This window comes from Phragmites australis, chromosome 13 (assembly GCF_958298935.1).
Source record: "Phragmites australis chromosome 13, lpPhrAust1.1, whole genome shotgun sequence".
Classification (NCBI taxonomy): domain Eukaryota; kingdom Viridiplantae; phylum Streptophyta; class Magnoliopsida; order Poales; family Poaceae; genus Phragmites; species Phragmites australis.
In genome coordinates this window covers 18,492,622-18,505,178 of record NC_084933.1, presented here as the reverse complement: position 1 = coordinate 18,505,178, position 12,557 = coordinate 18,492,622, and the positions used below count along the sequence as shown (strand labels likewise).

At 44.3% G+C, this 12,557-nt stretch overlaps 1 protein-coding gene across 1 annotated transcript; it reads right to left on the bottom strand.

Annotated features, from left to right (window-relative positions):
* Positions 1–9,698: 9,698 nt before the first annotated feature.
* LOC133887802 (protein AUXIN-REGULATED GENE INVOLVED IN ORGAN SIZE-like) lies at positions 9,699–11,172 on the bottom strand. The gene has a single exon (XM_062327783.1). The coding sequence runs from the start codon at positions 10,198–10,200 to the stop codon at positions 9,808–9,810; it is 393 nt and encodes a 130-aa protein (XP_062183767.1). The 5' UTR covers positions 10,201–11,172; the 3' UTR covers positions 9,699–9,807.
* Between the last annotated feature and the right edge of the window lie 1,385 nt (positions 11,173–12,557).

The window sequence follows — 12,557 nt, the reverse complement described above, 5'->3', positions numbered from 1 at the left end:
TAAGGTGACTTGTGAAAATAGTTGTGTAGATTCGTTATATTATTTTTTACATCACAATAACTTTTATTTTGAAGTAAGTTCAAATAGCGTGTAGCACATCAAATAAATCATAATATTTTAAGTATAAAATAAGAAAAAATATAATCTAACTTAATTTCTGTTTCTTTCGGATATACCCAAAGATTTCAAATATATGGAAACCTTGCTTATGGCTACATATCCCATGACCACAAGCTGTACAGTCTAAGCTGGCATCCACGTCCTACCCTGTTGATAAATGGTTTTATCGGTATCGCTTGTCACTATCGTAAGTCACTGTTTCCCTAACAAATTTAATCAAACATAATCACATAGGCTTGTTCTGTTGGTCATATAAAGACTCAAACATTGCTCTCGCACGTCGACCACTGCGATTGCAAGCTGTGTGGTTGTAAGGAACCATCCAAATTGTCGGTGGATAATACCGCAAGCGGGGATCCTAAGGGACCCCCTTTGAGATTCGGCCGGGGGGCTGATTCTGGATCTACCTCGTACGTAGATTTAATGGCGAATGTATGAGATCTAGGTAGAACGGATGATCGTCGGCTAGTAGGAGTAAATGCACAAGGGATTTTAGACAGGTTCGGACCGCACGGAGCGTAATACCCTACTCCAGTGTGTATGATATGCTATTAATGCTCTTGAAATATCTTTCTTTGGATCTCCGTGTTACAAGGTTTCTTGCTCTATCTACCAAGTCTTGAGCTCCGATCAGTCCAAGTTCGGTTGTTCTTCTACGAAGTGCTCCCCCCTTTTATCCTACCGGGGGAGGCTCGGCGTGTTCAGAACGGGGGCACAAGTCCCCGTAAGCTATAAATGGAAAGCAACTATTATGGGTCTACATTTTGATGTTACAGGGGTTGAAAATGCGCCCTTCGGCCGATCCCGTCGCCCATTTCGCCCAACTTTAGCAGGTGCAGGAGGGCCCACCGGGCAGCCACCGAACATCCCCGCATGCCTGTTCGGTTAGAGCAGATCTGACATGGCAGGGTGGCAGGCGATACGCCTGGAGCCCAGCGACGATATCTTCAAGTCATTTCCTTCATGGGCCCCGCAGGGTGACACACGATGGGACCCATCACATTAAATTGTCCCCACGCCTTCCTGCCAGGCCGTGGCAAGGACTGACGTATTCAGTACGACTGGCGTGGGGGGGGGAGTGGTTGAAAGTGACAGGTCATGCTCCCTCTTAAATGCAGCATCGGGCCTCCCACCGATTGACACCTCACCGTGGAGCCCTTGTAGGGTCCACCGGCAAGGGGCTTCTCAGGTCCTCGGGGAACTCTGGGTACTCGGGGACCAACTGTTCTTGGCCTCGAGTACCTTCTCCTGGATTCATCTCTTCTCGGGTCCTCCGGGAACTCCGGGTACTCGGGGCCAACTGTTCATGGCCCCGAGCACCCCTCTCGGAACTGGCTCTTCTCGGGTCCTCGGGGAACTCCGGGTACTCGGGGGCCACTGTTCATGACCCCAAGCACCCCTCCCGAAACTGGCTTTTCTCGGCCCTCAGGGAGATGGTCCCCGAGGGATGGCGTCATGTGGCATTGTGCTGTGGTTCCCAGATCACCGACACAAATAATATTCTAATTAATCATTAAATCGATCGTTTTTTAATTATAACTTTAATGATTAATCAGAATACCGCTCCGATAGTCCCGGCATGTGTTTTGTGTCCAAGACCAGCTCCTTATGGCCAGTAGCACCTGAAAGAGCAGCATGAGTACGAAGGTTGTCAGTGGATGAACATCGCAAGCGGGGATACTGAGGGACCCCCTTTGAGATTCGGCCGGGGGCTGATTCTGGATCTACCTCGTACATGGGGTTAATGCGAATGTATGGGACTTAGGCGGGACGAATGATCATCGACTAGTAGGAGTAAATGCATAAGGGATTTAGACAGGTTCGGGCTGCACGGAGTGTAATACCCTACTCCTGTGTGTCTGGTGTGTTATTAATGCTCTTGGAATGCCTTTCTCTGGATCTCTGTGTTACAAGCTGCTGCTATTCTAAGTCTTGAGCTTCCTTCTTCAAGTTCAGTCCGTTTGAACTTCCTGAACTTGGCCTGAACTTCTAACTTGTTCAACCTGCCCTTCTACGAAGTGCTCTCCCCTTTTATCCTACCAGGGGGAGGCTCAGCGTGCCCAGAACGGGGGCATAAGTTCCCGTAAACCATAAATGTAAAACAACCATTATGGGTCTAAAGTTTGATGTTACAGGGGTTGAAAATGCGCCCTTCGGTCGGTCTCGTCGGTCTTTACGCCCCAACTTTAGCAGGTGCAGGGGGGCCCACCGGCCAGCCACTGAATATCCCCGCATGCCCGTTCGATCAGAGTGGGTCTGATACGGTCTGACGCGGCGGGGTGACAGGTGATACGCCTCGAGCCCATAGATGATATCTTCAAACCGTCTTCCTTTAGGGCCCCGCGGAGGGACATGCGATGGGACCCGTCGCATTAATTGTCCCCACGCCTTCTTGTCAGGCGGTGGCACGGACTGACAGATTCAGTACGATAGGCGTGGGGGAGAGTGGTTGGATGTGATCGGCCACGCTCCCTTTTAAATGCAGCATCGGGCTTCCCACCGATTTACACCTCATCGTGGAGCCCTTGCGGGGTCCACCGGTAAGGGGCTTCTCAGGTCCTCGAGGAACTCTGGGTACTCGGGGACCAACTGTTCTTGGCCCCGAGCACCCCCTCCCGGGCCTGGTTCTTCTTGGGTCCTCGGGGAACTCTGGTTACTCGGGGACCAACTATTCTTGGCCCTGAGCACCCCCTCCCGGACTTGGCTCTTCTCGGGTCCTCGGGGAACTCTGGGTACTTAGGGACCAACTATTCTTAGCTCCGAGCACCCCTCCCGGGTCTGGCTTTCCTCGGGCCCTTGGGAAGATGGTCCCCGAGGATTGGCACCATGTGGCACTACGTTGTCCTGGCCTCGGGACTCGGGAACCCCCGGTTCCCATATCACCGACAAAGGTATTCGCAAGACTTAATCCATATTGGGCATTTATAAATAACCCGACTCAAAGGATTATGAATTGGAATGTTAGCAAGAATACGGCACATGGTTAAGTAAATTTATATGCGAAAGCAAAATTTGACAAAAATATATGTGAGCATCTAGACTTAACCAACACAATTATCTAACCTATAACCATCAACTAAACATATATGTAAAAGAAACCATAGCAATAATATTTGTAAAGAACCATCTCAACCCATCAACCACCTTAAACCAAACTCGAAACTCTTCAACCGCTACAAATTGACAAAAGCATGCTCATGATCGAGAGCGTGACATTTCGAAATGCTTTTACATCCTGTAGAGGGTACAACTTTACCCACAAAACTCTAGGACCATACGGCTTAAGTGACCATATATGTCCACCCAATGGGTACTCATGTCAACCTTTCATACTAAACCCCAACAATTTGAATCAGACATCACTCGGTGCGGAACCCACTTAGGTGAACTCCCGGAGCAACCTCAAATATCTCTTACAAGCTTGTCTACTCACACCGTCAATGTGAAAGCTCAAATAATTACAGCTACAAAGGTATTCGACTTATCTTACCATTAGATCAATATGTGGTAAGTACGGTAGGTGCTAGAGCCAACTGCAACAACGATCGATGCTTAAGTGACACAAGCAGTCTACGGTGTTCGGGTTCCTCTCCCGACCTACCCCGGAAAACTCTATATCGGGGCAAGAGAAATACCCCTAACACCACCTATATCTCGCATCATCCTCACTACTCAATCAACCAACACCATCAACCCAACATTGTTATCAATGGGACAGTAATTAAAGCCTATAGCTTGCGAATGAGGTTGAACTACCGCTCGACTTCTACCGAAGAATCTATGCATGACTAAGCATTTCGATTAACTTCCAAATGAGACTATCATCAAGTTATACCCCTGTTACAAGGAGATGTATCACTAATAAATTAAGACGGGCACTACTATAGAAATAATTTAGTGGGACGTCCCTGTACAGACACCTATTTGGAGCCATCTGTGCAAAGGATAACAGAGATCCAAACTAGAAACGTCTAGAAAAAATAACGAGGAGCAGTTTCCACGAAGTGAGACGCTTTAGTACAGACAATTCTTATTTAAGAACTATCTATACTAGTAGTACATACGGTTCTTAAATGAGAACCGTCTGTACAAATCATATAGTTCAGATGGGTCTCAACCAGAGTGTCCCACGTCCCACATGTTCACTTTATAGATGGGTCTCAATTGGAGCGAGCGTCCCACGCATTCATTTACGTCCCCAGAACCTTCTCTAACCCCAATTCCCATCAAGCACACCGTGTCCGTCACCGGATTCGCTGTCTTCAACCCCGACGGTGGGGAGGTAAGGAATAAAATAAATTCCCTCCCCTCCACCCGCCTGGATCTATCCGATCTCGCCTTGGATCTAGGCGTTTTCCACTTAGCGCCGCCGTCTCCTACTCCGATTAGCTGACGTGGAGAAGTGAACAACTTCTTCGAGTGCTCCAAGAACAGAGAAGAAGTAGCATGAAGAAGCAGAGAAGCATCATCACGAACAAGCCATCTCTGCATCGACTCTCAACGAAGATCCAAGGATTTCGCACAAGGTAAATCAATCCTTTGCTTACATGCGAGGGACTCATGAGGAGGGTTCATTTGGGGTTGATTTGGGTCTGATTGATTGGTTTGTGTTGGTGCAGGGCACGGGTGGTGGGATGGCCGCCGATGAGTAGGAACCAGAGGAACGTGCTCCCCAGGGGCAAGTCCATCAAGGTGGTCGTGGCTGGCATGTCGTACCGGCGCAAGGTGGACCTCGAGGCATACGCGGGTTATGAGCAGCTGCTTGCCATGCTCCAGGACAAGTTCACCTCCCACTTCACCGTCCATGGGTGCATTTAAGTATGCCGCTCGTGCATGCCTTGCACTGTTGTTGAGTATTGGTTGGTTGTAACATCATTTCGGGGCAGCATAGCATACAACTATGGGAAATAGGAATTAATCCCCTCAATTGGATATTGTGATTGTTTGTGGGCAAAGTTTTCCTTCACTGGGTAGTGGAATCATGATATAGCTCATTGTTTTCTATTGTTACAAGATTACAAGCTATCTCTTGGTTTGTTTGTTAGATATGAGTCTAATTTTCCCTATTCCTTGCAGCGCCAAGAGCTGCTGAATGAGGCATATCCACACTCCACTTTTCTACATACTGCTTCAAAGGAAAAGACATCTTTGCTTGCTGAGGTTCTTCTTATGTGTGAGAAAAATGTGTACAGCCATCGACTTCTACTTTCGTTTTTGATTTCAGCATGCTATTGTGTTCAGGAAAAGGTTGAGAAGACAATATGCAAATTCTGTTGGCTGCTTTCCACTTTCTTGAAGCAAAAACATGCAGATGAAAATTGTAGATCTTGCTATTATAGTATTATAAACCAAATCCGTTCAAGTTCTTTTGCATGTGATGACCTCAACTGACAGAGAGCAGATCAATGTAATTTTTTTTCTATTTTTATTAGTACATACAGTTCTAAATTAGAACCGTCTGTACTAATAATTTATACAGATGATTCTAAAATATTAGAACAGTCTATACAAATTATTAGTACAAATAGTTCCAGTTTAGAACCGTCTATACTAATTATTTATACATACTATTTTTGAATCATCTATACAAATCTGATTTATACAGACTCTTTTTGACAAACGGTTCGAAAAAGTGTCCCGCACGGGATTTTCGAACCATCTGTACACATCATTTCTCTAGTAGTGGGGGTGTAATGCATCAACATAGGTTTTACCCATACAAGACCTGATATCGACTCAACAACATACATAACGTGCATAGAGTATATTTTATTACATTAGACATATATGATCCAAATTAATAGGAGAAACAAGCTTAGATGCTTGTCTTGCTGCTCAGGCGGCTGTCTGATGCTACCCACATAGAATTCACAGAACCTGTGTGGCTCAATGTCACCTTTAACCATACCTGCGTCACGCTCCGGATCCTCGTTCACTAAAGAAGAACGCGGGGAATGAGGAGTATGAATGAAGTGCAACCGGGGAATGAGGAGTATGAATGAAGTGCAACAATGTATGCTACAAAATGCATAAGAACAAGCTAAAAGCGCAAAGACATGCAAAAATAATAGCAAACTTTGTGATCTAAACGACTTCGGAAAGCTAACAGGGGGTCAAAGACTCTGGGTCAAACTCGAAACCTCCGGGTTGTACTCCAGATGGGGTTTCTCAGTTAGTCATTTTTGAATTGACTCAGAAGGTACGGGCTGAGTTCAAAACCTCCGGGCGAGACTCCGAGTGAGAGTTCTCTGATAAATCTAAATCGAATTAACCTAGACCCTCCGGGTTTAACCCGAACTATTTGGGTGAGACTCCGAGCGAGGGTGCTCGGTTTAAAGTACTATGAATTACCCGGACCCTCCCGGCTTAACCCGGACTATCCGAGTTAGGCAAACTTGCACTTCTTGATGATCTTCCTCGGTCGATTCGACTCGCATGGTAAATCTATCCTACATAAATATACATATACACTATACAAAGGGTTCTAGACTCAACTTGCACCTTAAACCCTAACGATTTTTTAGCAAAAATTATTAGGGTTTTCACTGGGCTACCCAGACTATTTGGGTTGTCCAGAGAGGTTGCTTTGATGGAAAAAAACTTAGCCGATTTGATTTGAGAGCCTCTCCAAACCAAAGGAAAACATGTTTGAGATAGTTCATAGAGTCTAAAACTCATTCACTAGTCTAGCAACACGATTCCTAGCACAAATCTCATCTGAATCCTCTCTTTTTGCTCCAAAGCTTAAGAACTCCCCAAACTTAGCTCTAAACTCGAAATTGAGCCACCAATTCACGCATTGTTGCCGAGGGAAGCCTAAGGGACTTACCCACGATGCTTGTGGAAGTTGGTGACCACCAGTTGATGAAGAAAATGAAGAAATTGCCCAGAAAGAGGAGTCCAACCGCGGTTCCTCGTGCTTCAAGTAAAAACACCAAAAACATCAAGAACAGCTCGAATCCTTCGGGAAAATGAAAAATGAATTAGATGGATGAGAAGCTTAGGAGTTAGTGATCACGTGAATACCACATGCGTACCTCAATTTGGCTTCTAGAGGGAGGAATTGAGGGAGAAAGAGAGAGGACTTGAGAGGGAGGGGGAGCTCTTCACCTTGGCCGATTGGAAACGGGAGGGAGTGAGAGAGAGCATGGTGGGAGTGAGGGAGAGAGGGAGTTGGTGGGGGCTGCTGCACCAAGAGTAGATGAGGTGATTGGCCACTCATGTGGGTCCCATATGTTAGAGAAAGAAGTCTGTTTTCAACTATGAATTTATTTATTTATATTCTAAATTTCTTTCTCTTATCCAATTGATTTAAAACCAAGTGCTCTAATGCTTCGAAAAAAAATTACTTAAAATTAAATATAATATTTATAAAACACAATTATACTTAATTACATAATTATAGCTTTGAGACATGACAATAACCTAGCCTAGCTCACATGTTCTCCTCTGCTGATCCCTTGCCTCTAATATGCTCGTGTTTTATGACTTGTTCTTGTTGATGCATTTGGCATGTATGTGCATTGAAATGGGTAGTGTTTAAATGCTGTGTTTTTCCTTTTATAAAAAAAGCTAGATAGTGATCCTTAGTGCTCATGAAGAATTTGTAGGGAAAGGATTGCTGATGATGTGTTGTCCACCTGGGCATGTCGTTTATTTCCCTTGAACTACAAGATCGTCGGGGAAGGAGCGTTTTACACTAGGATCTAAAGCCACATGGACGACAGTTCCCTACAGTGTAGAGTTGTAGGGAAACGAATGTTCCCTAGGAACTAGATAAAAAAACTTAGGGCACACAATTCAAAAAAAAATTCCCTATGAAAATTTCCCTAGTAATATTTCTAAAGAAATATGTTCCCTACGTTCTTTTACTGTTCCCTAATTTTAATCCCCGGGAGCATCATAGTTTCTAGTAGTGAATGTTGTCCTATCTCATAGGGTTATTCCAATTCCAATTTGATATTTTTCCTAACTAATTAATAGATCTAGGCTGTCATAACTTTGGCATACGACAATCAATGGTATAGACCTTTCTCTTTTTCTACCGATTAACTTGGTAATTTCTAAACCTTGAAAGCGAATGAGGTACCTCTTTTTAACTTCGTTATACTAAGATAATATATTGACATTTTTAACTTTGATGTTAATGTTTTGATCATTAACTTTCAACAAATACACATGCAAATAGTTGTAAATTCACAATATTCTTAAACTACTTTCGATGGTAAATCTGATATCATTTCTATTTTACTATGCTTAATATTTTAAAATTTATTACTATTCAAAGTACATAAAAACTCTTGCATCTATTAGGCTTAAATTTTAGTTCCTCCCTCACGAGTGCCTCTTGAGTGGGAAAGTGCATGCTCTGGCCATCGTGAGGTCTTTCTGTCAAAAAGCCTTTGTAGATATAGCTGTGCTCTAGAGGAGCACACTAGTTCCTACTTAGGGTGTATTTAGTTGTTCGTATGAGGTTTTGTAGAGCTACATCGTATATCTTTGATGAGAGGAAGCAGGCTGAGGGGATCCGTATTTTGGAAAAGAAGTGTGTTTAGTTGGTTGGATGAGCGGATGCAGGTTAAATTTAAGTTTGTGTTTGGTAGGCTAAATCTGAAGTTGCATGAAGGAGCTCGCTGTCGCTGACGAGTGGACCTAGCTGCATCTGGCAAGCCAGGACAGCAGCTACAGCCGAATCGAACGCACGCACGGATGCAGCATCCGACCGTATGCCTGCACCCGTGCGTGCAAGGCTGCTCTGGTCATTCACCCATCCAAACGTCCGTCTCAATCATCCTATACACTGAAAGTTGCACACGCGGATGCATGCACGCGCGGAAGCACGCATTATGAAATTTCCAAAAATAGAATGGGACTAGACTAATTTCTCTGTATATAATTTATAATCAATGATACTATCGTATGCAAAATTACAGTACTCCACTTGGTAAAAAATAAGTGACGTTTTCGGTTCCATGTAGTCAAGCAGTCTAAACTTTGATTCCTCACAAATTACTTTTTGTGTATTGTGAACATTAAAAATGATATGAGTCGTATATTTGTCTTGAAAGTAGATTCATAATAGTGTTATTTTGCTATGTTTGATAAATATACTACCACAAAAATTAATAGGCACAATTGCATTTAAGGGAACGTGTTGAGGCTCAATGACATTTTCGAGAGGGAGACTTGAACTACTCTTCTAGAAGAATTGACTCATGTTGTTTTCAAATATTTCAAACTTCATATAAAAAATACTTGTTGGCAAAGTTTGAATAGTTTAACTGCATACATTCTAAAGTGCCACTTTTTTTTTTACTAAGGATAGTGCTTTTCATGATGAGTTTTGTGACCATTTTCTCACGATAAATTGATCTTTTACCTATATTCCTATTGCATTTGATATGTAAACCCAGCAAAAGCTATTGGAATGTAATTATGTAAACGAAGTACTAATGAAAAGAGGAAGAAGTAACATTATCTATCTGAACTTTAGTGTAAACATGCCATTAAGAAGATGCAAATGAATAAGCACAATGAATTTGTTAAAAGACTAACATAACCTAAAAACGACCGTGATATGATTTATAAGCAGGCCAGAGGAGGATCTTAAATTGATTCATGCGAAACCTCTTTATCACAAAATCCTCCGAATGGAAAAGAACAAGAACAAGAAAACTACGTGGCTATCTACAAGTATGCCGGGCCCGTCCCGCTGCGACTGACCGACGTCGGCATGAACGCCAGCACCACCAGCACCACCAGCATTGCCACCGGCACCAGCATCAGTATCGACGGCGGCGGCGGGAGCGGCGGCAGCACTAGCGGGAGGATCACCAGCGACGCGGTGACGCCCACGAGCAGCAGGAACGACACCGAGAAGTGCCTGGCCCAGAAGCTACCGCCGCGGCTAGGCTCCTCCGTGTGGACTCTCAGCTGGTCAGACGTCGAAGTGCGAGCAGCCGCTCTTCCGCCGCTCTCCATGTCGCCGGGTGCGGCAGATGATGGGCAGCAGTTGGGACCAGTACTGTTGATCAGTTCTTGGGTGTCCTCTTGGGGCTCATTTCTCGGGCTCAAGAACATGAGGCGCTGCTATCAGTTGATGCCCCTGGCCTTTGCGTGTGTCTTCTTGAAGTTGAAGGCACACATGCAGCGTGATGCTACTATGCTAGAGTCTTGGGAGCTGAAGCTCTCGTAACTCTGACTGCTAGCATGCTGAATCAGATCAGATCTAGTTATTAGCCTGCGGTTTTGCCAAAAAAAGATTCAATCAGCTCGAGAAGCGATCGAACTGATCGGTTCCTTGCGTAAGCTATACGTGCGAGTGCTATTTTATTATCAAGAAAAGTTGGTAAAGCCGTAGACAAAGGGAAAGAAATTCATCATAAAGGAGGCAAAAGACGTTCAATTCCATGTTCTTTCTGAAAAAGAGACCATACCCGTTAGCTGAAGGAATATGCAGGTAAAAAAGAGATCGAGCAGTATAGTGCTCGATCCAACAAAATTAGATCTAGTGAAGTACTAAGCATACAGGACGTGAGGACGGTCGATTGATAGCGACTAGCTAGGTCGATCATGGCGGAACTAAAGCATATATCGAACTAAATAAGCTCCTAGTTAAGCACGAATACATGCAAGCGCGCGCTCTCCAAGTTCCAATCCAAGAAAGATACTTAATTGCACGCCGACGCGTGAACACATACGATCACACGCGAACACCTGCATCGAACAAACGCAGATTGCGATCGTTTCGTGCGAGAGCTACAGCTACAGCTTACCTGATGAGATCGACGGCAGCATCTTTCCATGCCAGTCTTAGCTTGGTATGAGGATTGTAGGGCCGATCCTGTGAGTGCTGATAGATGAGAAGAGGGAGGGAGGGAGGGAAGGAGAGAGAGAAAGGGGATGCACCGATGCAGTGCATCTGACGCAATTAGTCATCGACCCCCATGCAAGTTGTGGCGATGGTGGGCGAATATTATACAGGAGCGGTGGGGGACGGGGCTTTCCGAAGGGATCCAGGGGATCCGAGGTTCCTCTCCCCTGGTCGTGCGTGCCTTCAGCCGCCATTTTCCTTGGGTTTTCTATGCGCCCGCCCCCAGCCAGTGCATGCCGCCAATCCCTGCCGCGCGCCTCGGTCATCCCTGACCACCTACGCCCAGCCAGCTCCAGCTTTATCATCGGTATCTGCTTCGCTGCCCCTGCGCGCGCGATTTTGTTAATCATACCGGAAATCTAGAACTTTATTTTCAGGGGCCAGACAGGTCTTGGTTGCCTGGCCTTTACAAAGCGACGAGACGGGGGAATCACGGATATATTAGTGTCACGGTGATGCTGATGCTGATTTGTTCTACCAGTACTTCTTAGTTTACTGCAAATCAAATGGATGGTGTAGCACACCTGATGCTCCCGTACTATTCCTCCGTTCAGAAACAGTAGATCTATTTTTTTAGTTTGAAGTTGTATTTTGAGTAAGAGTTTCTTATAAAATATATCATTTATAACGGTAAAACATATATAGCGTGAAATCGTTTTGAATTGTGAACCTAGTTATATAATTTATATATATATTCTTATAATTTGATTTAATGTTAATTAAAGTATACGAAGTTTGAGTTTTTTAAAATAAAATATACATACTATTTCTGAACGAAAGAAATACTTGCCTCTACTCTATGATCAAACCGATGTAGTTTTAGAATGTGAGCGCTGTCAGGTGGCAACCTGCAAGAGCCAAAGTATAATTCGAGTGATCACTTTGTCTAAGTTAGTATGATGTATGTCCTCATGAGGGTCCGTTGATCGAGGGAATTGGGATCAAATTCAAATTTAAACTAAATTTTAATATTTCTTAGAGCAATCCTCCTTATGCAAACAAGCCTTGAGTAGGAGAATGGATGTGGTCCGATAATTGTCAAGATCACGGACCATTTGCAGTTTCAGAAGGTCACAAGCCATTCACAATTTTACAGTCTAGCTAGGTAGGTTGCAGGCAAACTCTTGCCAGAAAACACCCCCTGCATCTGGCAAAACAAGCAAGAGAGCCTTTTTCCGGGATTGGATTTCACTCATTTAGTGCTTGGGATGCGGACAGGTGTGGAAGTAAAAGACTGACTCTTCTAGTTGAGTTGGTCTGACTGCTATATATCAGATTTAGGAAAAATGATTTGTAGGGGTTTCCCCCAACCCCTTCCCACCCTATTTGTAGGCTTGAGACATCTATCTAAATGTTCATTCAAAGGCTCAAGCTACTTATAGTTTTTCAGACAGGAACAAAAACGAAGAATAGATCCCTATCCCTCTTTGTTTATCATTCGAATCGGAGAATACGGCGTTGGATTAGAGAAAGTTCTCTTTGATGGACGGCACCTTCCTCTTCAATAGCTTTCTTTCTAGTTCAGAGTGTGTAGCATAACTCCGTTTTTTCCCTGTATTATTAA

Excerpts from the sequence above, each read along its gene's own strand:
- LOC133887802 (XM_062327783.1), bottom strand. The coding sequence starts at position 10,200 with ATGTTCTTGAGCCCGAGAAATGAGCCCCAAGAGGACACCCAAGAACTG.